General features: G+C 57.3%; 2 protein-coding genes across 2 annotated transcripts in view; one reads left to right on the forward strand and one right to left on the reverse strand.

Annotated features, from left to right (window-relative positions):
• TICRR (TOPBP1-interacting checkpoint and replication regulator) overlaps positions 1 to 3,916 on the forward strand; it is a 49,089-nt gene extending 45,173 nt beyond the window's left edge. Inside the window, exons 20-22 of the mRNA XM_012643682.1 lie at positions 508 to 2,677; positions 2,825 to 2,950; positions 3,804 to 3,916. Coding sequence (XP_012499136.1) covers positions 508 to 2,677; positions 2,825 to 2,950; positions 3,804 to 3,916 — 2,409 coding nt within the window. The remainder of the gene's footprint in view (positions 1 to 507; positions 2,678 to 2,824; positions 2,951 to 3,803) is intronic.
• Positions 3,917 to 5,098: 1,182 nt separating this feature from the next.
• KIF7 (kinesin family member 7) lies at positions 5,099 to 20,575 on the reverse strand. The gene is made up of 18 exons (XM_012643710.1): positions 20,248 to 20,575; positions 18,462 to 18,662; positions 17,795 to 18,188; positions 17,105 to 17,615; positions 16,481 to 16,597; positions 15,838 to 16,065; positions 14,915 to 15,048; positions 14,395 to 14,510; positions 14,056 to 14,208; positions 12,232 to 12,434; positions 10,313 to 10,510; positions 9,768 to 9,893; positions 9,413 to 9,589; positions 8,235 to 8,450; positions 6,944 to 7,150; positions 6,019 to 6,217; positions 5,775 to 5,921; positions 5,099 to 5,559 (listed from the first exon to the last, which is right to left on the reverse strand). Exons 1-18 carry the CDS (start codon positions 20,573 to 20,575, stop codon positions 5,192 to 5,194), a joined length of 4,023 nt encoding a protein of 1,340 aa, XP_012499164.1. The 3' UTR covers positions 5,099 to 5,191.
• Between the last annotated feature and the right edge of the window lie 2,104 nt (positions 20,576 to 22,679).

Genomic DNA, 22,679 nt, shown 5'->3' on the forward strand with positions numbered 1-22,679 from the left:
TATATCTGTATGTTCCATCCGTATATACCCCCCTCCCCCCATACACTGTGCCTGGCACATAGTAGGTGTTCAGTGAGCACATGCTGAGTGAAGGTGAACAGCAGATAAGGTGGCTCCTGGAAGCCGTGTTGGGCAGAGGTTGGAAACAGCTGTCTGGTTTGAAGAGAGGGAAGACCTGGTAGACAGCTGCAGGTGGCAGAATCATTCAGTTAGAGGCAAAGCATGGTTTAGTTGTAGTATGCAAATTATTACAATTATTTGTTCTTAGGGGAACAAACTAAAATTGGATACAGTGTTTGGTCCTAGAAAAAGTAGACAAGTAAAATCCGAGTCATGTTATAGAGAGGGAAATGGATCCCTGTTTGCAATTTCCAACTTTAGATCATTCCTTTGGCTGAATATAAATCTCCCATTTGCTTTTCTAATTGTCTTAGAGATTACTGAAATGCTTTTCAGAGAATATGGGTTATAATATTCAAACACGGAAATAAACATTTTTCTTTTCAGACTCCCAAGAAGAATTACCATAAATCTCCAACCTTTCCTAAAACTACACCAAAGAGGTTCCCTCATACACCACAAACTCCATCGTACACTCCAGAAAGGCTGCAAAAATCCCCTGCAGAAATGACACCTGCAAAGCCGGCAATTTTTAAAGAGGCCTTAAAAAACTCCTCCTTACATGGCTGTGACTTACCATTGGATTCAAAAATCACTCCTCAAAAAGGATATTCCCTGGCAGAAGAAGGTGCCTCTCTTGAAGCAGAGATACCAGGAACTCCCAAAAGGCAAGGCACTCAGCCACCTGGGCGTTTGCTGAATTGTACTTGGCCACATTCAGTGAGTTCTGGTCTAGAAAGCCCCTCCTGTCCAGTATCCCCAGCCCCATCAACTTCCCCGCCCAGGTATGAGTGTCTGACTCCCGTCAGCTACTCTCTCAGAACATCTCCGGGAGCAGCAGCCTTCCCGGCAACACCTCAGAATCAAAAACACCAGAAGCCTCATGTGCCTGGAGCTTCCGAGGCAGAGGCACCAGCCCAGACACTAAAGGACGAAGCTGTCAAAACCCCAAAGAGACTAGGGAATACAGCTGTGATTTCTTCCCCACCTGTTACTCCAGAGAAACTACATACCTCTCTTTTATGTGATATTTCCAAGAGTCCCTTTAGGAAACCTTTGCTAGAGTCTTCTCCCCCTGGAGAACTGGATTGGAAAGAGCCCTGGATGTCATCCAGTGTAGCCACATCTCTCTCCGGTCTTGTTCCCTTATCTCCCCCGACAATCTCACAGATAGCTACATCTGATACAGTCCCCCCACCACCCCCTTCCAAAACTGGGAAACGGTGGAGAAAGACCTCTAATCCTGAGAGGAGCTTCCGGGAATGCCCGCCTGACACCTCTGCTGCTCCTGGGCTTGGTGCAACTGACAGCCCCGTCTCCACCACAGACTCTAGAAAGGACCAGAAGGGGGTAAGCCTATCTCCTCGGTCTCCTCCTGAAAGACGGAGCCACCCAGGTACTGGTTTTGGGAATGACTGGCATGTGTCCTCTCCTTTGCTCATTACAAGTGACACAGAGTATCTCACTCTTCTCGATGAAGCTGAACAAAATGGCAGTGATAACTTGAAAGGTAACATCTCACCAGTGGAAGAAGGTGAGGGGCTAAGGACAGTGGCTGTTGATGAGAAGCCTTCTGTGTCTCATGCTGGGATTCCTCCCTCTCCTCCTTCCTCTGGGCCTGGCTCTCCTCTGACGCCCTCCTACGACCTGCGCTGTACTGCAGACAGAAGGCAGCGCCAGGCTGCAGCACAGCTGGAGAACCCGCAGGCACCAGCGTGGCATTCCAAAGCCTCTGCCAGCTTACAGACCTACGAGGTTGAGCTGGAGATGCAAGCTTCTGGCCTTCCCAAGCTTCGGATTAAAAAGATAGACCCCAGCTCTTTGTTAGAAGCCAAGCACCTAAGAAAGGAGGAAAGCTGTCTGGGGGAGGAGAGCTTCTGCCTAGGTCTCAGCATGCCCAGGGGCAGCAGGGCCTCAGGCAAACCCGAACCCACCTACGTGTCACCCCCCTGCCTCCGCCCCTCCCACAGCACACCTGGCAAGAGTGGGGGGCAAACCTACATCTGCCAGTCTTGTACCCCCACCCGCTGCCCCTCTAGTACCCCCTCTCCCTTTCAAACAGATGGTGGGGTTCCTTGGACACCATCCCCCAAGCACAGTGGGAAGGCAACTCCTGACACAATTAAAGACTGGCCCAGGAGGAAGAGGGCGGTGGACTGCAGCGCCGGCCCCTCTGCTGGAAGAGGCGAGGTCAGTACAGACCTTTCTGGGAGCCTGTGGTTGCTGGAGCCTGAGGGAAAGGAGCGAGGCCTTGAAGTCAGCATCCACGAGCCTCCCATCTTGGAGGATTTCGAGCTCGAGGGGGTGTGTCAGCTGCCAGACCAATCGCCCCCCAGGAACGGTGTGCCTAAGGCTGGGGACGCCACCTCATGGGGGCAGTTCGGGTTGAGTTCCAGGAAGAGACTCCTATCTGCCAAGGAAGAAGCTGAGTATGGAGCCAAAAGAGTGTGTGACAACCTGAGAGAAGACTCAGAAGTTAGTAAGAGTGAAGGGAGGTCTCCAAGTTCAAGTATGCAACAGCTCCCCTCCACAGGAGACGATGAGGTGTTTGTTTCTGGTGAGTTTGTTTTTGAAACCCACCTGCCATGGTTTCTGTTGGGCTGGGTTTTTGGTGAGGAGGCATTTGCAGTTTCTTCTTAGGAAGGCCGGGGCTTCCTTGTTGGGGACTCCGTGGGGCTGCACTGACCCTGTGGGATCTCTTTAGGCTCCACCCCACCTCCCGGCTGTGCCCCGCGGACCTGCCTCTCTGCCAGCGGTCTCCAGGCTCTGACCCAGTCTCCACTGCTGTTCCAGGGGAGGACATCTTCCTCTCAGTGCAAAGACCACAGAGGTAATTTGTTTGCTAGAGGTCCAGGATCAAGCTCCTGTCCTGTGGGTGACGCTCCTAAGTTCACTCAGGGTTGCCAGGCAACTCAATTTTGGAGGAGCCTTGGGGAATGCCAAATATGGGATAGAGGATTTTGTGCCTGCAGTGGCATGTGTCCTTCCCAGAGAAACTCCACATCTGTGGAGTGTGCAAACTGTACATCTGAATAGAAACCCCCTCAAAATCCTACTAGAAAATCTTAAAATCTTCAGTCTTCCTGAAGATGGTAACAGCAGTGGGCATACTGCAATAAACTGCTCACTTAGAACCTGCACAGGAAGGTGTTCTGAGCAGCACAAATGATAGTGTGTTTGAGCCAGGTCCCCGCAGCGGGTTTCTCCCGTGTTTTCTGTACATGCGGCATGGTGACTGTAGTGCGACCAGCCCTCAGACTCTAGGACTCGCCTTCCGTGACGCCATCTGCAAGAACAGGATCTGGCCTATTGACTGCACTGTTAGAACTGAAAGGGAGTGTAGAAGGTGGTTCTCTTCCCTCAAAACTAGGATGAAATCATGCAAAATAGCATAAGCCCACAGATCTGAGAGCTGATAGAATGTACACTATCGGACTGGGGGAATCCAGACTATAGGCACTTTCCATTTTTACAGTTGCTTCCCATCGGCTCAGGCATAACTGTTGAGGGCAGAGGGCCTTGTAAGAAGTGTGGGTAACATTGCTGCAGGACGAGAGAACCTCCAAGCAGCGCTGATTTTCTTAAGTCCGTTTTTGTGTGTAACCCTCTGCGGTTTAAGCCCATTTTTTTTGTTCGGTGCTCAGTTACTTCTGCACACTGAGTCTTTCTCTGCCTTTTTCTAGATGAAGAGAGGGATGTGTTTCCCTCCGCCGCAGAAGAATCTCCTTTCAGCCGAGCACTCTCCAGGAGACGCCCCATCAGCAGAACTTACTCACGGAAGAAGCTCATCAGCTAGTCAGGATGGAACCCGATTGGAGGACTTACAACTACAAACACGACTGAGCTCGAAAGAGGAAGGTGACATCACAGGACTCCATGGGCATAAGTAAATTGGGGGCCTGGTCTCAAGCCTCTTTTACCGTGGTCAGCTTTCAGATCCCCACTAGATGTCTTAGGGTTTCCAATTCCCTTCATGGCGTCCGTCCACCCCAGGCCCTGCCCCTTGTCGTGGGGAGGCTGGGGAGGTGGGGCGGAGGGCAGTGAAGCTGGTGCCGTAACCCAGGCAGCCCTGGGCGTCAGGGAACCAGACAAGGAATCGCAAGACTAGAATCCCATTCCAGCCCCGCCCCAGCCGTGACCTGGCAAGTCAGAGGGCTGCTCTGCGCCTTGCTTGTGAAAATGGAGACGGGGCCCTGCCTTGGGGTCCCTCAAGAGGCTGCTGTAAGGCTGGGACACGACAACGTGGGCAGTGTTTTGTAAACTGTGAAGCCCCGTACAGGAGACTGAAGGCTGCAGTACCTTTCTGCATTCCCCGCGCAACAATAAAATCGTCCTGGCGACTCGGCATTCCGTCCATTCGTTCCATGTTCCAGCCTGAGCCTAAGTGACCCTGGCCCAGCTCTAGTATTTTCTGGAGCAGCCACATTTCAAGGTCTGCCCTGAGAGTCAGCCTGTTCATGGCCCAGGCCTTGCCCGTTTGTGGGGAGAGCTGGCTCCTGGCATCTACCTGGAGCACCCCACAGAGAGGCCAGGGCTCTCTCCCAAAAGGGTTCAAGCCTTTTGTGTTCCCAAATCTGATTCCTCCTATTGTCGTGTAAACCAAACTCTAAGTGGAAACTCCCGTTTCTCCCTTCAGAGATTATTGTTTATTATTAAATGTTTTTTTAAGATTATAAAAATGTACTAAGAAGTTTCCCAGTTCCCCCTTTATACATTAGACCATTTAAACCACAACTCTGTTGCCACTGACCATTTTGTGACAAGACTTGGCTGCACCCCAGAACTATGGGCACACACTTAGGCCTGCCTGAGACAAGAATTGTCCTGAAACTCTTGCACAAGCCAAAAGATGGCGATCAGGTACCGCAGCTTAAAGGAAGTGAGTGGTAGGAATTTGCATATTATTGTTTAAAATGAAAGTCCAGTTCTATTGGGCTGTGGCCCAAATTTGTTGGCTCCACTTAGCGTGAAGCTGAGGACCCACATTTAGGGTGCGAGGTAAAGACCGTCCTTCACAGAAGCAAAACAAGCAACTGCACCTTTCAGCAGGATCGGGGTCTGCCCCAAGGGCCTACAGGGGGTTTCTCCGGACGTCAATCATCCCTGGGCTGGCTCTTCGTAGCTCCCGCCGCGGCTTGGGCAGAGGCCCAAAGTTCCAGGGCAGGCCCGCCTCGCCCGCAGGCAGCACGCGCCCCGGCGGGGCCTCAGCCGCCTCCCGCTGCCTCAGCTCCTCCGGGGAGCCCTGCTCTTCGCCGCTGAGGCTCGAGCGTTTCCAGGTCACGGGTAATGGAGCGTGGACCAAGTCCCGCATCTCCTCCCGGGAGCGGGGGGCCCCCTCAGCAAGGGGGGACAGCCAGAGAAGCTCGGGAGCCAGGTGCAACTCCTCTTCACTCCCAGGGGCTTGTCTGCTGTCCATGCACAGGCTCCTCTTCTCCCCACCTGTCACGGAGAATGACACATCCTCGTCAGAAATGGAGGTGGCAAGACCTTCCAAAGTCCTAGCTTCCCAATGCCCCAGCACAATAAGCAACCTGTGACATGAGCCCCGAAGCCCAAGTGAGGGTGGTTTCTAAGCTGTCCTCAGAACAAAGGAATGGGCCTGACTTCAGAGCAAGCAGGGCCAGGAAGGCATGAAGACAGCAGGTAGAAGTTACCCCTGCTCTGGCCTGCAGCAGTCACAGCACTGAGCTTCTGCTTTAGTTCCTGGTTTATCCACATGTGGCGGCCCAGTTCCTTCTCCAGAGCTTGAATCCGGGCCTCATATTGTCTCCTGCTGTCCGCCAACCCCTCCCCGAGGTGGTCTAGAGGGAAAGGCGGAGGAGAGCGAGGTGAGCAGAGGTGAGTGGTGAGGGGCTGCGGGCGGCGGGGCCTGCGAGCGGTGGGCCAGGGCTGCCTCACCGCGACTCTGCTGGAGCAGCAGCTGGATGTTCTGCTCGTGCTCCTTCTGCTGCAGGGTCAGCTGGCGGTCCATCTCCAGGCGCTGCCGCTCCAGGGCCACCTCCAGCCAGTACACCAGCCTCTGCTGCTCCTCCAGCTGCATCTCCAGCTCCGAGAAGGCGATCTGCTGCTGGTGCTGCTCCTCTCGGAGCGTCACCACCTGTCCCGAGACCCAGCCAGGCTCAGCCCCCTTCCACCCAGGTCATCTTCGACCAGGGACAGCAAGTATTGACAGACTTGCCACGTCACTAAGAAATCACCGGGGTCTTTCCTGCTGAGCTAAGACTTGGCCTCAGATGCCTTCTCGGCAGTGTCCAGTGACCATTTGCAAACGATCAGAGCTGGCTCTCAAGATGGAACTTATCTGCCATCTCTGCTGCAAACCCTTTCCTAGCCCCACACCACTGAGCTGCTGGGCAGAGCCTCAGGCTGTGGAATTTCATCTGGGCCAACCTCAGCACTAGGGACATTTCAGGCCAGATAATTCTTGGTTGTGGCAGCCTGACCTGTGCGTTTCAGGATGTTTAGTAGCATCCCTGGCCTCCACCCCCACCACTGAAAACCAAAAGTATCTCCAGACATGGCCAAATGTACCCCCGGGGGCAAACCATCCCCTGTTGAGAACCACTGATCTGCCCAAGGGCCACCCTGAATTTAGCCAATCAGACCAGAAGAGGGGTGGAGAAGATCGGGTCTTAGTTTCACTAAGGAAAACAGGCTTTAAAGAGGAGAGTCGGCAGACGCTCCGGAGCCCCAGAGACAAGCTGGTCCTGATTCTGTTCCCCTATCTGGGAGGAAATGGGACATTCGCTAAGAAGTTGCTATCCAGCATCCCCACATGAGGTGCAGGAGGAGGAGGCAGGGGGTTTGTGGGCCAGTGACCCACCTTGTCGAAATACTTGCAGAGCAGGGCTCTGGTCTCCGAGGATGAGAGGTAGCTGAGCTTGGCCATGAGGTTCATCTCACACTGGGACAGCAACGAGGCTGAGGCCCGAAGCACCCGCTGGCGGCACGTGATGGCTTCGTTCTTGTACTCGATGGCAGCGTCTAGGGCCTCAATGGCCTCATCCAACTGGAACAGTGTCCGCTCCTCCTGCAGGGACAGGCACGTATGGAGGGGGTGTACTGGGCTTCCTACGCCTCAGAGCACCCACTCTCTGAACAGCAAAGTCCTGGGCAGACACGTGACAGTCAACACTTAGCCTTAAGTGTCCCCTCATCCTGAGAGCAGAGTCAGCACATCGAGAGAGAGGTGTCCCCTGCTGTCACAGCCTTGACCAGGGGAAGAGGGTGGGCACAGCCAAGAGGCTGCTTGCTCAAGTGCATGCACATGCCCTCTTGAGTGATCTACACTCGGGAAGCTCAGAACACCCAATGTGGAACAAAAGGCATGGTTGGGATTCCCACAGAGGCACCATAAGGTCTTCTGGGTAAGTTTATACAGTCAAGCGTCACTTAACAACGGGGATACACTCTGAGAAACGCGCCGTTAGGCAGTTTCGCCATTTTGTGCAAATCATAGCGTGTACTTGCACAGACCTAGATGGTGCAGCCTGCTACGCACCCAGACCATCTGGGACAGCCCACTGCTCCGAGGCTACAAACCTGGACAGCGTGTTACCGTGAATGCTGTAGGCAACTGTGACACAATGGCATGTATCTGTGTATCTAAACACAGAAAAGGGACAGTGAAAATGCAGTATCTTATGGGACCACCATCATATATGTGGTCCCTCATTTACTGAAACTTTGCCACGCAGCGCATGACTGTGTTCACGGAGGACTCCTCTGCTCAGGGAACACAAGCGTGCGGCCGAGGTGGGCTGAACACGCACCTGACGCCCGACACCCAAGCCCCCGCGGGGAGTTGAGATGCTCAAGCACGTGTTCCAACGAGCACACGACTGAAGGAGTGCAGGTTCCAGCTGGAAGGTCACGTGGCTGGGCCCATGTCCCAAACTAGGGGGCTCAAGCAGCGGGCAGAAGGGCCAGGCCAGCCCTCGCCAGCCCCCACCCCACCTTGCAGGGCCTAACACACAGCGGGACTTATGCACAAGCAGCAAGGCAGCACCCACTCAGGGCCAGAGCCGGCAGCTGAGGGGGCCACAGACAGCCGGACCACAGCAGCGGAGAGCCAAGCAGAAGGGCCGAGCTGCCGGGCCACCCACAGGGCGCACCTCAGGCGACAGCAGGCTGCCCTGCTTCAGCTTGCTGTCGATCTCCAGGCGCTGCTTCAGCAGCGAGTCCTTCTCCTGGCGCAGGCTGTCGATCTCCCCGCGGATCTGCTGCTGGCTCTGGGCACTGCCCTGCCGCAGCTGCCCGCTCTTCTCGGAGAGCTCCTTCTCCAGGTGCTCCAGCCGGCTGGACACTCGCACGATGTCCTCGTTGAGGGCCTGCAGGCAGGACCACCAGGGATTGGGCAAGGAGCAGGCGCCACCCTCACAGTGCTGACAGAAAGGGCCAGCCTGGCCACTGGTGCTAAGGAGGATGTGGGTTCTTCCCTCGGGAAACCTACAATCCGGATGTTCTGCCCAGCGGGAGGCCTGAGTCTTAGTTCACAGAAACTCAGGGAGTCAGGGCCAAAAGCCCCAGAGATGGCCAGAGGGGGATCCGTACAAGCAGAGGGAAGAGGCCCTCCCGGCAACGAGGGATGACATGGGCAAAGGGGACGGGGGTGGCCTATTGCTGAGAAGACCGACTGGAAAGTGACAGAATTATGGAAATCGGTGGCCAATCCCCGGCCTTTCCTGGAGCTGAATGAAGAGGAAGTGAGGGCTCTAAGGCCCAAGGGAGGTTAGGGACCATGCAGCAGCACCCTCAGCCCTCTTGGACTTCAGAGTGCTCCGTGATGGCAGGAACAGGGTCCTGGCCTCTGGCTCTGGAACCCCTTGGGAATCCAGCCAGCACCTCTACTGGAACAGGCTCTGCATTTTTGTTTGATGACCCCCCCCCCGCCCTAATCACCATGGCAACACTTGATGGAAGAGGAAACCATGGCCCTGGAGCTGACCTTCCTACTCAAGAGGGAGTGATGATGCCGGGTGCAGAAGTGGCTTTCTATTTGGCCATACCGCCTTCCTATACCTGCTCGTCCTCATTCTTCCTGCATAGGCCCCAGGCAGCTGGCTAATGAGTGAAATGAATTGTAGGGCGGGTACTTGGAGAGATTCCCCTACCCACACGTCAGTACCTGTGTCATGAACATCCTAAAGCCTAGAGATCTTGAGGATCCACAGGATATAACCCAGGAGGACAGAGCTTCACCTGTCTGGAACTTACCTGGCAGAGACATCATCTAGAAGAACTTCACCTGTCTAGACCTCACCTGCAGGGACGTCACCTATTAGAGCCTCACCTGGCTGGACCGCAGGCGCTTGCTCTCCAGCCCCGTCTTCTCCTGCATCAGGGCCTCCTTCTTGGCCAGGATGGCCTCCCGCTTGTGCAGCTCCTCCCCCAGCTCCTCCAGCGCCCGCCGCTGCTGCAGCACCTTCTCCATCTCCTGGTCCAGCCACTTCTTCTGCTCCTCGATCTTCTGAGGAGAGTAGGGAGGCCACTCAGTGCCCACCTATGGCTGTGTGAGCCGCCACCCAAGGTCTACTGGGGAGAATGGTGTGCCCACCAGCCAGCCCCCAGGGGACCCTAGCAAGTGGCCAGGGCAGCCCAGCCAGGCTACAGGAGCTCTGGGCGGTGCGGGCGCAGCCCAGTCCCACCTGCTGCTGCTCCAGGCTGACCACAGAGCCGTTGCTGCCGCTGCGCCGCTTCCTCTGGAATGCCGCGATCTCTTCTGTCTTGATTTTCAGGATCTTTTGCTGCTGTTCATGCTTCAGCTCCAGCTCCTGGGTGAGGAAGCTCGTGAGCGTGGCTGTTTATGGTGCCAGCACCTTACCAGAGCCGCCAGTGATCCCAAAGCCCGCAGGAGGGCCCGCCCAGTCCTGAGACAGCCCTATGAATCGTGCCCCCCATTCACCCTGCCCCACGTCTATCTGGGGACCAGGAAACAGATGCAAATACTTGTCTTGTCCCTACGAGATACCAGTCACCTATATACTTCAACTCACTGAAGTTTCACCTTAGCCTTGAGTTTCCAATAACACTCCATTTCCAGACGGAAAAACAAACTCAGAGAGGCTAAGTGACATGTTTTATAAGACCACATGGCTGTGACTGGAGGACCCTGCCAGGGCTCCCTGGGCCGAGGCCCGAGCTCGGCCTCCTGGTCTGGACAGAGGGCGCCCCGCCCCGCCATGAGCCTGACCTTGACGCGGTGCTGCCGCTTGTTCATCTCCGTCTCTAGGCGCCGCTTCTGCTCTGTTTCCTCCCGAAGCCGCCTCTGCAGCTGCCCCTGCTGCTGCCGCATGAGCTGCACGTTCCTCTCCAGCTCCTGGAGCCGCTTCTCGCTCTGGGCCGACAGTGACACCAGCCGCTCTGTCGCCTGCTTCTTTTCCTTCAGCACCTGGGACCCACACAGTCTCCACTGGGCCATGCATGGGCCACCTCGAGCCTGCACAGTCCCCGCCACTCAACAAGGGTGGGAAGGACCCAAGGACAAATGAATGGACAGAGGAAGAGACAGAAAGAAAAACAGGTAGGTGGATGATAGACTAATAATAACGAAATACTAATAGTGGTAGCTACTATGACATTTACCACGCACCAGACACCATACTAAGTGCTCTGTATGATCCTAACAAGCCTAAGAAAAAGTATAATTATTGTTATTCCTATTTAACAGATTAGAAAACTAAGGCACAGGCCAGGCATGGTGGCTCATGCCTGTAATCCTAGCACTCTGGGAAGCCGAGGCAGGAGGATCGCTCACGGTCAGGAGTTCAAGACCAGCCTAAGCAAGAGCGAGACCCCATCTCTACTAAAAATGGAAAGAAATTAATTGGACAACTAAAAATATATAGAAAAAATTAGCCGGGCATGGTGGCACATGAGGCAGGAGGATCGCTTGAGCCCAGGAGTTTGAGGTTGCTGTGAGCTAGGCTGACGCCACGGCACTCACTCTAGCCTGGGCAACAAAAGCGAGACTGTCTCAAAAAAAAAAAAGAAAACTAAGGCACAGAGAAGTTAGGAAACTTGACCAAGCACACACAGTAAGTGGCCGAGCTGGGACTCACACCTGAGCAGTCAGGCTCCAGAGCCCCGCACTCAACCATTCCACTACACTGTCTCATGGACACTAGAACTGAGAAAAGAAGGAATGGATAGTGGATGGACAGCTGCAAAGATAGAGAGGTGGGTGGGATCATATAAAGGTAAAAAATAGGTACAGTGTTGTGGGCTGAATTGTGTCACCCCAAAATTCCTGTATGGAAGCCCTAACCCCCGTACCTCTGAATGTGACTGCATTTGGAAAGAGGGTCTTTAAAGAGGTGATTAAGGTTCGAGGAGGCTATCAGGGTGAGCCCTAATCCAACAGGACTGGTGTCCTTCACCAGGGAAGCGCAGAGGAAAGGCCGTGTGAGGACACGGCAAGAAGGTGGCCGTCTGCAAGCCAGGGAGAGAGGCCTCAGGAGAAGCCAGACCCATGGACACCCTGATCTTGGACCCCTCACCTCCAGAACTGCAAGAAACGAAACTTCTGTTGTGTGAGCCATCCAGTCTCTGGTACTTTATAAGGGCAGCCCTAGCAAACTAACACAGATAGTGCACGAATCAGCAGAACTGCATGGAAGGGGGATGGACGCATGGGTAAGTGGACAGCTAGCTGGTCAATCACTGACAAAAGGCTAGACAGACGGGTTAGATGGACCACGGACTGACAGACAGGACGGGCAGAGGGGTAAGAGTGGCGAGCCGGAAGGGGCTGGGTGGACACAGGACGGGGAGGGCTGCATGCTGAAGGGCAGGTTTCTTTAGATGTCCACCCCTCAGCCTCTCACTGGGCTCCCAGGTGGTCACCAGGCAGTACCCGCCTCCCTGCTTCTGCTGTGTTTAAAGCTGAGCTGAGAACCCCAGCTCCTATACAATGCCAGCCTCACCCCAGGAGGCCGGGGTGGGGTGGGGTGGGGGTTAGCGCCATGAGCTAGGGCTGGGGCACAAGGGCCTGAGCACGCATAGGTTCCACAGTGAGCGTGTGCCTGAGAGCCCACGTGCCCTGGTCCCAGGGACCACAGCCTGGGAAGCCAGAGCCGCCCACACCCTTCACCCTGAGGCCCCGACACTGACCTGCACCTGGCTCTGGGCTGCAGCAACCCTCTTGCGGAACTCCTGGAGCCGCGACCGCTCCCCAGCGTCCTGGGGCTCCCGGCCCTCCAGCTCCCGCAGCTGCCTCTGGCCTTCGCTCAGCTCGGCCCGCACCCGCTCCGCCTCCTGCTCCAGCTCCCGGATGCGCTGGCTGTGCTGGCGGTTCAGGGCCTGCGCCGCCTTCCCTGGGAGAAAGCGGGCGGTCAGCACAGGTGGCTGTGCTCCACCCAGAGTGCCACCTGTCCATCCCCCTGGGAGCTTTCCCAGCCCTTGGACACCTGCATGGATTCTGCCAAAACTTTGTACCACCAGTACCATGATTCACTTAAATATTTTTCTTCAAACCAACCCACTTTCAAAATGACCCTTATCCACTGCAGTGACCCAAGGAAATTACAACTTCAGTAGTTTTATTCTTACCTAATACATGCTAAAATAAATACATAACTTGAACCTGCATATAATTAAGCATCTAGATCTAACCTCCACTTGCAAGAAATGTGGAGGACAAAGGAACAAGTTAAATGACACCACAAGAAAACAAGCAGACAAACTCAAAATGTTTGGGGTTTGGAACATTCTAAGGATGACTGTGAAGAGGTGACAGAAGGGAGACCTCAGATTTCAGAAGCGAATACGGTCAGCCCTCCATGGCTGTGGGTTCTGCATCCGCGGGTTCAACCAACCGGATGGAAAATATTTGAAAAAAAAAAATGGATGGTTGTGTCTGTATCAAACATGTACAGACTCTTTTCTCATCATTATTCCATAAATAATATAGATTAACAATGATTTATGTAGCATTTGTTGTATCAGGCATTATAAGTAGTCTAGAGATGACCGAAAGCATCCAGAAGGAGGTGTGTAGGTTGTGTGCAAACACTGCGCCATTTTATATCGGGGACTGTGAGCACATGAGGATTCTGGTATCACAGGGGGTCCTGGAACCGATCCCCCGTGGACGCCCAGGGACAACCGTATGTGGGCCTGGCGCAAGCAGCGGGTGCGGACAGACACTGCTGAACGACCAAGACACCAGCTCGCCCTGGGCGCTCAGAGCTCATCAGCTTTGTGAAATGTGCGAACGGCATCGCAGTTCAGTGAAAGCATCCACATTTTTAGAGAGGCTCCCTGGACAGTATAGGGATGAAAGACATGACGTCTGGGATCTGCTTCAAAACATTTCAGCCAAGAAAAAAGGGAGAGGAGAAAAACGTGGAGAAATCTTGGTAACTGCTTAGTCTGGATGGTGGGTATCTGGGGACCACTGTATTAGTCTCTCATATGTGGGTTTCAAAATTTTCATAATGGATTCTGTAATAAACAAATTCACAACTGTTAAAAAGGCTCAACTGATCACCACCTGAAATTGTCCCCTGCTCCTTTACTCACATCACCAGTAGTAGGCGCAGCATGACTTGGTCATAATCCCCGTGTGCTCCGAGACCAAGAGATGCTGTACCCAGCTGGATGCCTCAGATGCAGCAGCCACTTGATAAATAAGATACCGCCACAAGTAAGCTACTCCAAGCACTACCTAAATGAACTCATTTCGCCCTCACAACACCCCTGTGAAACAGGTACGGTGACTAGCCCCACTTTAGAAATGAAAACACTGAGGGCTGGAGGAGTTATGCTACTTGCTCAAGGTCGCGCAGCTGGAAGAGGCTGAGCCGGGTGTCAGGCCTAGGCCATCTGGCCCCTGCTTCTAACCACCACATCGCTGAACCCTCTCTAAGACAGCGTGGGAGAAGAAATCAATGAGAACGCCCCAGGTGGGAGGCCCACCGCAACGCCCACCCTCACCTGTGCGGACCAGCTCGCCAATGAGCTCCTCCTTCATGCGGATGTTGATGGCCAGCTCCCGGATCTTCTGCTGGGCCTGGGCCAGCCGCCACTCAGAGGCGGTGGCAGCGGGGGCCTGGCGGGTCTGAACCAGGGCCTTGCTCCCACCAGCCACTGCAACAGGCAGGCTGTCAAGGTCACCGCCCCAACTGACAGTGGGGGAGACAGAGGAATGGAGGGCAGGGGCATGGCCAGGCCAGGGGCTGCCAGGGATGGTGAGTGGACTGTCCCAGGATGGCCGGTCCAGGACCATAGAGGGGAAGGGGTGAGGGGGCCGCCTCTCCCCCATCCCCAGCTTACCTCTGGGCCCCGGGATAGCCGCATCCAGCTCTTCAAGGCGAAGCTCTGGGCCCTTCCTGTCTGGCGGATTCCCTGGGCGGGCCCCCAGCCTCTGGCTCCAGTTGCTGATTCCATTTCTGGAGGGCAGAGCAGGAGTCTAAACTCCTCCCCAGTTCCTGCCCCAGCCCAGCCACCTCCTAGCACTGGAGGGAGGAAGAGAGGCCACCGGGCCTTCCATCTTCGAGTCAATGTAACCTGGGATGTCAGTCTGGCCAAAGTCCAGGGCCAAAGCTTAGGAGGCACAGGACAGACAGCTGGGGCACCAAGGGCCTCCCTGCTTCAACCCACTCCAGTGAGACCTCTCGGTTCAGAGCCAAAGCCCCTGTGCTCTCCCTAAGAATTGGTCAGGGCGATGTCGGTGAGGGCACCCTGAGACCTGAGATGCTTCCCCACTGCTGTCAGGGGAGGAGATGGTGGGATCCTCATTCTGCTCCGGCCCCGCCCCAGGCCCTGGTCAGGTCGGGCAGCAGGTCCCACTCACCTGCGCAGGTGCAAGGTCTGCCTGGGCAGCTCCTCCTCCTCCTCGTCCTCCTCTGCTGATGCAGCTGAAGAGCCACTTTCCAGCCTGTCCACCTCAGCCAGCAACTCAGCTCCTGCCTCCCTGCCACGTGTCACCTGCCAGGGGCGTGAGCCATTTCCCATTCCGAGTCTCTGCTCCTGCAGCGTGCCCTGCCTGCCATCCTCACGCCTCTGCCTCAAGCCCAGCCGTGCCTTCGGGATCTAGCTCCAACAACATCTCCAGGAAGCCTTTTTAATCTCAAGCTGGAGCAAGAGCTTCTGCCCCTACCCCTTCCACTCTGCTCCTGTTCCCATGGTGCTTGGTACTCCTCAGGTGACAATCTGCCCTTTCTAACTCGTGCACGGGTCATCTGCACCCAAGTCCTATGTCACCAGCAATTCCCTGCCACAGTACTAGGTGCACAAGAGACTTCTGCCAAGGGTTTTTAGAGCTTAGGTGACCCAGAGCTTTCAGGCATAGCAGGAGTAGCCTTTGTCCAAAAGGCTTCGAGTGGCAGAACTAGAAGCAGGAGACCACAGCTCCTATAAAAGTGAACTTGCAAAGAGAGGCACCCAAAGGCAGAGGGGATGGCCTCGGAGGTGATGAGCCTCTGTCTGCAGAGGTGTGAAAGCTTTCTATCTGGTGCCGGAGGCCAGAACCCCCTGTGACCTCACTCCAAGCAATCTCCACCTCCCCCAGGGATGCCCAATGGCACTGGACCCTTCTGAGAGGCCTCGCAGCGTCACCCAAATTGTGTTCCTTCCCCTAGAACACCAAAAGCAGCACCTCACATCGCCCACCCATGAAAGCACGGAGAGGGACATGTGTCCCTCACCACCCTGTTCCTGCCCCAGCCTGACCCATCTAACAAGGGCCAGCAGACACCCAGCCTCACCCCTCCTCACCTCTCCCCACTGCTCAAGGCCACCTTCATCCCCAGGGAGGCAGGCAGGGGGCACCATGCCCAGGACATGGGCGTGTGCACCCCCCAGGGGGGCTGTGTGCGGCCGAGGTACAAAGGACCCGGGGGACAGGCCCTGCAGGAGCCCTGGGCCTCCCCAGCCAGGCCGCACCAGCTCTAGCCGCAGCCGCAGCTCCACCATCTCCTCCTGTTGCTCCCGCAGCCGGTCACTCTGCAAGACAGGGTCCAGACACTGAGAGCGCGTGGATGCTGGGGACAGGGATGCTCTGACCCTGTCACCACCTCGTCATACTCCCACCATGCCAGCCCGCCACCTCCAATCACTGCCACCAGAGGGCGCCAGGCGCAATGCCAACCTGGTTACACCTGGCTCCAAGGTCCCTCACAGCTGCCCCTCCAGCCCCCTCTCCCACCCATGTTCACCACCACCCAGCAAAGCTGTCCTGTTGGCAGTCCCGCGCACCCACCCACATTGTTCTGTTGCTCATCTCCACACTTTGCTCATGCTCGCACCCACTGTGTCCCCAAGCTGGCTAACTCCCTCTCATCCTGAGAAACTCAGCTCCGACTTCCCCTGCCTCCTCCTCTGGGAAGCCCTCCCTGCACTGTGGAAGGGACGGCCCCACCTGCAGTTTGTACTGCTCCATGGCGTCCTCCAGCGCAGCCAGGAAGTCACGGTTCTCCTCCTCCAGCCGGGCCACCTGGCTCTGCAGGCTCAGCAGCTGCTGCACCCCCTCATCTTCCTATGGGACAGGGAGAGAGGCTTCAGGGACAGGGGTTGGCAGGGCGAGCTGGGACACCAGGTCCCTTTCTGCGCTGATCCAGCCCTGCCTCCTGCCTACGCTGTTCCAAGCCCTGCCTGCAAGGAGGGCTCCAGACCCACTAGAGGGGAGGGCACCCCAGACCCCGCCTGGCCTGAAGTCCCCTCTGCAAGCCATTTGGGCCATCTCTTGTAATCATTAATCATATTTTTATTAGTAATAACAATCACTATTATTATTATTATTATTATTGTACGAACAACTTAGCCCTCACCAGGATGCCAGGCACTTGTTACACCTTCAGCCCTACAACGTCCCCAGGAGGTAAGTGCTGAGGTTATACCTGTATTTCACAGATGGAGCCCCTAAGAGTCAGCCAGGGTGGGCCCCTGCTAATGGACAGGGTGCAGGGGCACAGCTAGCTGTCTGAAGACCCTCTTCCTTCCTTCCTTCCCTCCCTCCCCGGGGACACACCCGGCCCTTGGCCACCTTTCTCCCGCCGGGACCCTGCGCCGCCTGGTCCTCAGCGGAGGCGCTCTCGATGCCACTGTCGGGCCCGGAGGCGGAGCTCAGGGCGCTGCGCTCGCCCTCGACGGCGCACAGCCAGTCGCGCACCTTGCGGGCGGCGGCGCCGGGCAGCCCGGGCTCGGCCTGCAGCTCGCGCAGGAGGCTGTAGGCGGCGTCGGTGCAGGCCCGGTAGCGCGCGCACTCGGCGCCCAGGCGCGCGGCGGCGGAGGCAGCGCGGCCCGGGGCGCGCCGGCCGCGGTGGATGATGCGCGTCTCCGAGCGGTGGCGCGGGGGCCCCCGTGTGCCGGCCGCCGCCTCGTCGGGCGCCCGCTCGGCCTCGGGCCGCCAGTTGACCGTGGCGCGGTTGCGGATGTTCTGGGCGCGGCTGGCGTAGTTGAGGGTGTTGAGGGTCTCATCGAAGTCCGAGGAGGAGGGGCTGACGCAGGCGATCATCACCGTCTTGGCGTTCCCGCCCAGCGAGTCCTTGAGGATCCTGCGCGCGAGGGCCAGGCGTCAGGGGCCCCGGCGGGCCAGACCCCGCACGGCTCCTCCGCGTGGCCCCTGCGGGCGGGGGCCCTCGGACTGCGACGAAGGCGTGTCCTGGAGTCGCACCCCCCACTCAGGGGCTTAAACCCCCATCCCAGGCCAGATACGAGCCGAGGGGCGGCTCACCGGGTGATCTTAGAGTCGCGGTAGGGGATGTGGCTGCCTCGGCGCTGGGGGTCCCCCAGGGGGCTGATGACGTTGCCCAGCGCCAGGAGGCTGCTGTTGATCTGGATGCTCTCCTTGAGCCGCTCGCCCGTGCTGCCCGTCTTGAGCACCCTCTCTGAGCCCGCCAGGTCCACGAAGTGGAACTTGGAGACGAGCAGCTGGCCCGCGGCGGGGCGCGGCAGGCGGCTGGGGGCACGCCCTCGCTGCTCCAGGGTCACGGTGAAGACCGTGTGCGAGCGGCTGGACAGGCGGTTGAGGTGCGTGGCCCCCGTGTGCCGCGCCGCGTTGCCCATCTCCAGGACGCTCAGCACCTCGTCCAGGCCCTCCACGTCCACCTCCTTCACCCCACACAGCACTGCGGGCACGGGAGGCTGTGAGCCCCCGGCAGCCCGGGACTGACCGGCCAGGAGGGCAGCGGAGCAGCACTAGCCCTCCACCGGCTGTTCCTCCCCTCCTGTGCCTCTCCCTCTGGGTACAGAAGTACGTCCTGAACTCAGTGGGGACGGGGGAAGCTAAAGCAAAACCTTCCGGGGCTCGGGACTGCCATGAGGAGGTGCCCCTCTCAGGCAGGTAAGCCACCCCAAACTGGAGGCCCTATCCGTCAGGGGAGAACCCCAGCATTCCTCACCAACATTCCCACGCTCATCTTCCCGAAGCTGGATGTCACGGCTGGCAGTGCCCACCTCAAGCAGGTCTCGGAACTCCTCCTTGTACACTTCCAGGTAGGACACGTGCACCAGACAGTCGAGCAGGTCGTTCTCATCGATGAGCTTGAAGGCCTCGGCCATGGCCCTCGGGATGATGCCCTGCTCATCCTCGTGGAGGGAGGCTGGGGAGACACCGCGGGGCCTCCTGCCTTCAGCTGGATGTGGCCTAAGGCCCCTGGGCCCCCACCGAAGCTGGAGGATGGGGCTCCGGGATGCGGAAGCAGCAGCAGAGGCCAGGAAGGGATGGGCAGCCTGGGCCAGGCCACGCTCCAGGGTGGTCAGGTGGAATTCCAGAAGGTAAGAGTTGGAAGCGACTCTCACGAGTCATTCAACCCCTGCACGACATAAGCGCCCCTCACTACATCCCAACAGCCAGCAGATGCCCTCGGCCTGACGACTGCCTGGGATGGGGGTTCGTCATCATAGCCCATGCTCAGTTATCTACAGGGCCTCTTAAATTCATCCCGAGCAAGTAATCACAGGCTGTGCAGAAGAGCACTCTTTTCATGGCTTCGAAAAAATGCGAACAGCCTAAGTGTCCGGGCTAAGATCTGACAGGAGATCTGGTTAAATAAACTGCTTTAGATTCACAATGCAATGCCAGGCAGCCATGAAAAATTAGACTGAAGAATATGTAATGATACAGAGAAATGTTCATGACATATTAAGAAAACAGAATGATACAAAAGAATGGGTATAATATAATCCCATTTTTAAAAAGTATAATAATTTTCACAGAGAAACTGAATGCTAATAGGATAAGTGATTTCTGAAAGGCAATTATCAAGTAAGTTTTATTTCGTGCATGTGTTTTTCTGTATTTTCCTAATTTTCTAGACAAGTAACTTCTGTAACTGCTATGTTTATGTCTCTCCCAAATTCGAGTACTGAAATCCTCACCCCACTGTGCTGGAAGTGGGGCCTTGGAGAGATGATTAGGATGTGGGGTGGAGCCCTCATGAATGGGAACAGTGTCCTTATAAAAGAGACCCAGGAGGCACCCCTTCTCTCTTCCACCATGTGCATTTAGAGAGAGAAGGAGGCTGTCTATAAGGAAACAGGCCCTTGAATCTGCTGGTGCCTTGATTTTGGACTTCCTGGGCTCCAGAGTATGAGAAATAAGTTTCTGTTTATAAGGCCCCCAGTCTACAGAATTCTCTTGTAGCAGCTGGAAGGGAACAGGGCGGTAGCTGGGAGAAAGCCGTTTGTATTACTCAAAAGGGGGCTGTTCCTTCAGCTGGCCCAAGGCATCTTTCTGAAGACGCTGCCCCAGAGCCTGGCCAAACCAGCCTGCAACCCTGCAATGCAGAAGCCCAAGCTGCTTCCGGAACAAACACTCCCCATCCCCAGCTGCTCCAACCGGAACACGAATTCGTGACCCTCAGTAGCCATCCTGACAACCTCCAGAGACGCGCCACCTTGCTGTGCCCTTCCTCCCCTAAGATCCCCAGGGCCAGGCAGAATAGCCCCAACTCTATGGAGCTGAGAAGGCCACTCACCTCCAGCAACCCTTCCTTCCTGCCCTGCCCAGCCCACTGATGTGGCTTGTCCCCCACTGGACTGCAGATCTGTCTGGGAAATCTACTCTCCCTCCCCCAGCGTCCCCACCTTCAACAGGGACTGGCAGCAAGAGGGCAGGGGCGGAAATTCAGGAAGACAACAGAGGCCCCTCAAAGTGGGCACAAGGCCACAAGCAGGGTCACTCACCCACACTGGCCTCCCCCATGGTGTACGTCTTCCCGGAGCCCGTCTGACCATAGGCAAAGACAGTGGCATTGAAGCCCTCAAAGAAGGCCTCGAGGAGGGGCTGTACACAGGCCTGGTACACAGCTTCCTGCCCAGAGTTCTCGGCCAGCACCACATGGAAGCCAAAGTGGCGGTCGCGGCCCAGGGTGACCCGGCCCTGCTCCGGCTCCACCTGCAGGCAGCTCTGATGCCCGTGCAGCAGCTCCTTGGGCAGCAGTGGGCGGACTCGCAGGGCCACTCTCACAGGGGCCTCCTCCGCCCCCAGCAGCCTCTGGGCCTCCAGCCCCATGCTGAGGGAGCACTGCTCCGGCCCTGTGGGGAGAGGGAGAAGCCCTTGTCATCAGCACCTGCACTCCAGGGCCTAGACTCACCCTGCAGGTCACCTGGAGCCAGATCATGCAGCTCCTGCAGCTCCTGACCTTGAAGGGATGGGGGGAGGGTGGTCAACATTCAGAACGACCTCTGTGCCCAGCCTGGTGCCCAAACACTGCAAGGGCCATGCTATATATAGTCCTCCACGGTGACACTTCATGGCTCCATCACTGGCCAAATAAGGCCCTGCCTCCTCCCTTTGGTACCCAGGGGCTTTGGTGTTCCAGCTGCGCCCTGCCCCTGTGCCCCGGTCTCCCAGAAGAACACACACAGCGCCACGCCACACCAGGACACTCCTTTCCTAACACCCACTGGTTAACTGCCACTCCCTGCCTCACCTTCATCAAAAAGGTCAGCAGATCCTTCAAGACCAGGCTGCCACCGCCAAATCCTGCCAACTCCATCTCCTAAATATCTCTCTGGCTCACCGCTGCTCCCCATCCTGCAGCCAAGCCCTGGTCCTGGCCACTGACACGGTGCAGGGATGACTTTGACCAGCCTTCCCCGGGTCTCAGTCTCCCTGCCCCCTCCCACAGGGCAGCCAGGGGCATCTTTCAAAAATGTAAATGAAATCGTGTCACTCCCCTGCTTAATTAAGCCCTCCCCTCAAAAAGGCTCCCCACTGCCCTTGGGATTCGAAACCTGAACGGGAAAAGAAGACAAGCCTGCTCACCTCTGCACCCCAGGCCTTTCCTCACCTCTCTGCCTGCAACAGCTCGGTGTCACCAAAGCCTCCTCGCCTCTCCGGGCTTAGGCTGGACCCTCCTTCCTCAGGGAGCCAGGGAGGCTCCTCTGCTCTGTGCCCCACCACGACACCACACTCCCCTGTGCCGCCCCCTGCCCCTGTGACCACTCCGGTGCAACTGCCAGGTTACCCGCTGTCCGCCTCCACCTTCTGGACCAGGAGCTGGAAGGCAGCGAGCCTCTTTGTCCCCTTCGCCCTGTATCCCCAGCGCCCAGCACAAGGTCCGATGCTGCCCAATAAACTGGGATAATCTCCATCCAATGAACTTTCCCCACCCTCCGTCCTCTTACCGCATTCCTCACGCCAACCTCCAAGCCCAGCACTTCACTATTCACCGTTTAACCTCCCTCACAACACGCACCTGCTCGTTCCCTCAGTCATTCAGCCCAGCTGGGGGCCGGGTCCCGGGCACACCGCTCAGCGGGGGCCTTCGCGCCCCCTCCACCCGGGGGCTTTCCGAGCCCCGAGAGGCGCCGCACAACGCTCCGCGCCCCGAAGGCGCCCGGACGAGTCCACAGGCGCCGCGGGGAGGGGATGCCGCGCCGGAGGGGCGAGCGCGGGACAAGAGCTCCCGGAAAGTTCCAAGAAGTGATTACCAATGGGGACCGCGCCTGCAGCCGCGGCGCTCGCTCCTCCCGGCCAGGCCCGGGAGCCGGCCTCCGCCCCAGATGCAGGGAAGGGGGCGCCGGCCCGTCGCGGAGGGGCCTCCGGGAGGCTGGGAGCAAGGCGACCCGGCTCCTCCCGCCCGGTCGGGCTCCCCAGGCGTGCGGGCTCCCGGAGCCACGACGCCCAGGCCTGCGCCCCGAGGGAGCGAGCGCGCCACCCCGCCCCGGGCCCCCACCCACCTGCCTGGGTGCGAGCGCAGTCCCGGGCCGCGCAGTCAGGCCCCGAGCCCCGCGCGGCGCGCTCGGATGCCGTCATCGGGACCCCCGCCCCCAGACCATCCCTCCCCTCCCCCGCCACTCCGCCCGCCCGGGCGCTCGGGGGCGGAGGCGCGAGCCGGGCGGCGCCGGGAGTCCGCCCGCAGACGGGGGCGGGGCCTGGGCCTGGAGCAGGAGCGCGTGTCCTCAGGGTGGCATCTCCTTATTTTCTAGAAGTCGTCTCCAAAGCGGACGTCAGTCAGTCCTGTCCTCAGTTCCGCGTCCCTTCTTCACCCGTCTCGATTTTCTACTCCCAGTCCCAAGCCACGCCCCCTGCCCAAAAAAGCCGTCAGAAACTTTCATCTCCCCACATTGAAAAAATGCTTCCTTAGTTTTTTTTTTTTTTTTTTTGAGAC

Source organism: Propithecus coquereli, unplaced genomic scaffold (assembly GCF_000956105.1).
Source record: "Propithecus coquereli isolate 6110/MARCELLA unplaced genomic scaffold, Pcoq_1.0 Scaffold20, whole genome shotgun sequence".
NCBI classification, from domain to species: Eukaryota; Metazoa; Chordata; class Mammalia; order Primates; family Indriidae; genus Propithecus; species Propithecus coquereli.

Bases quoted from the DNA above. Each gene is read 5' to 3' on its own strand.
- KIF7 (XM_012643710.1), bottom strand. From the start codon at position 20,575: ATGGGGCTGGAGGCCCAGAGGCTGCTGGGGGCGGAGGAGGCCCCTGTG. The intron at 14,511-14,914 runs GTGAGTGGGACC...TCTGCCCTCCAG, and splicing joins CAGACCTTGCACCTGCGCAG to AAATGGAATCAGCAACTGGA. The intron at 7,151-8,234 runs GTGCGCCCTGTG...CTGTCCCTGCAG, and splicing joins GCAGCCTGCTGTCGCCTGAG to GAGGAGCGGACACTGTTCCA.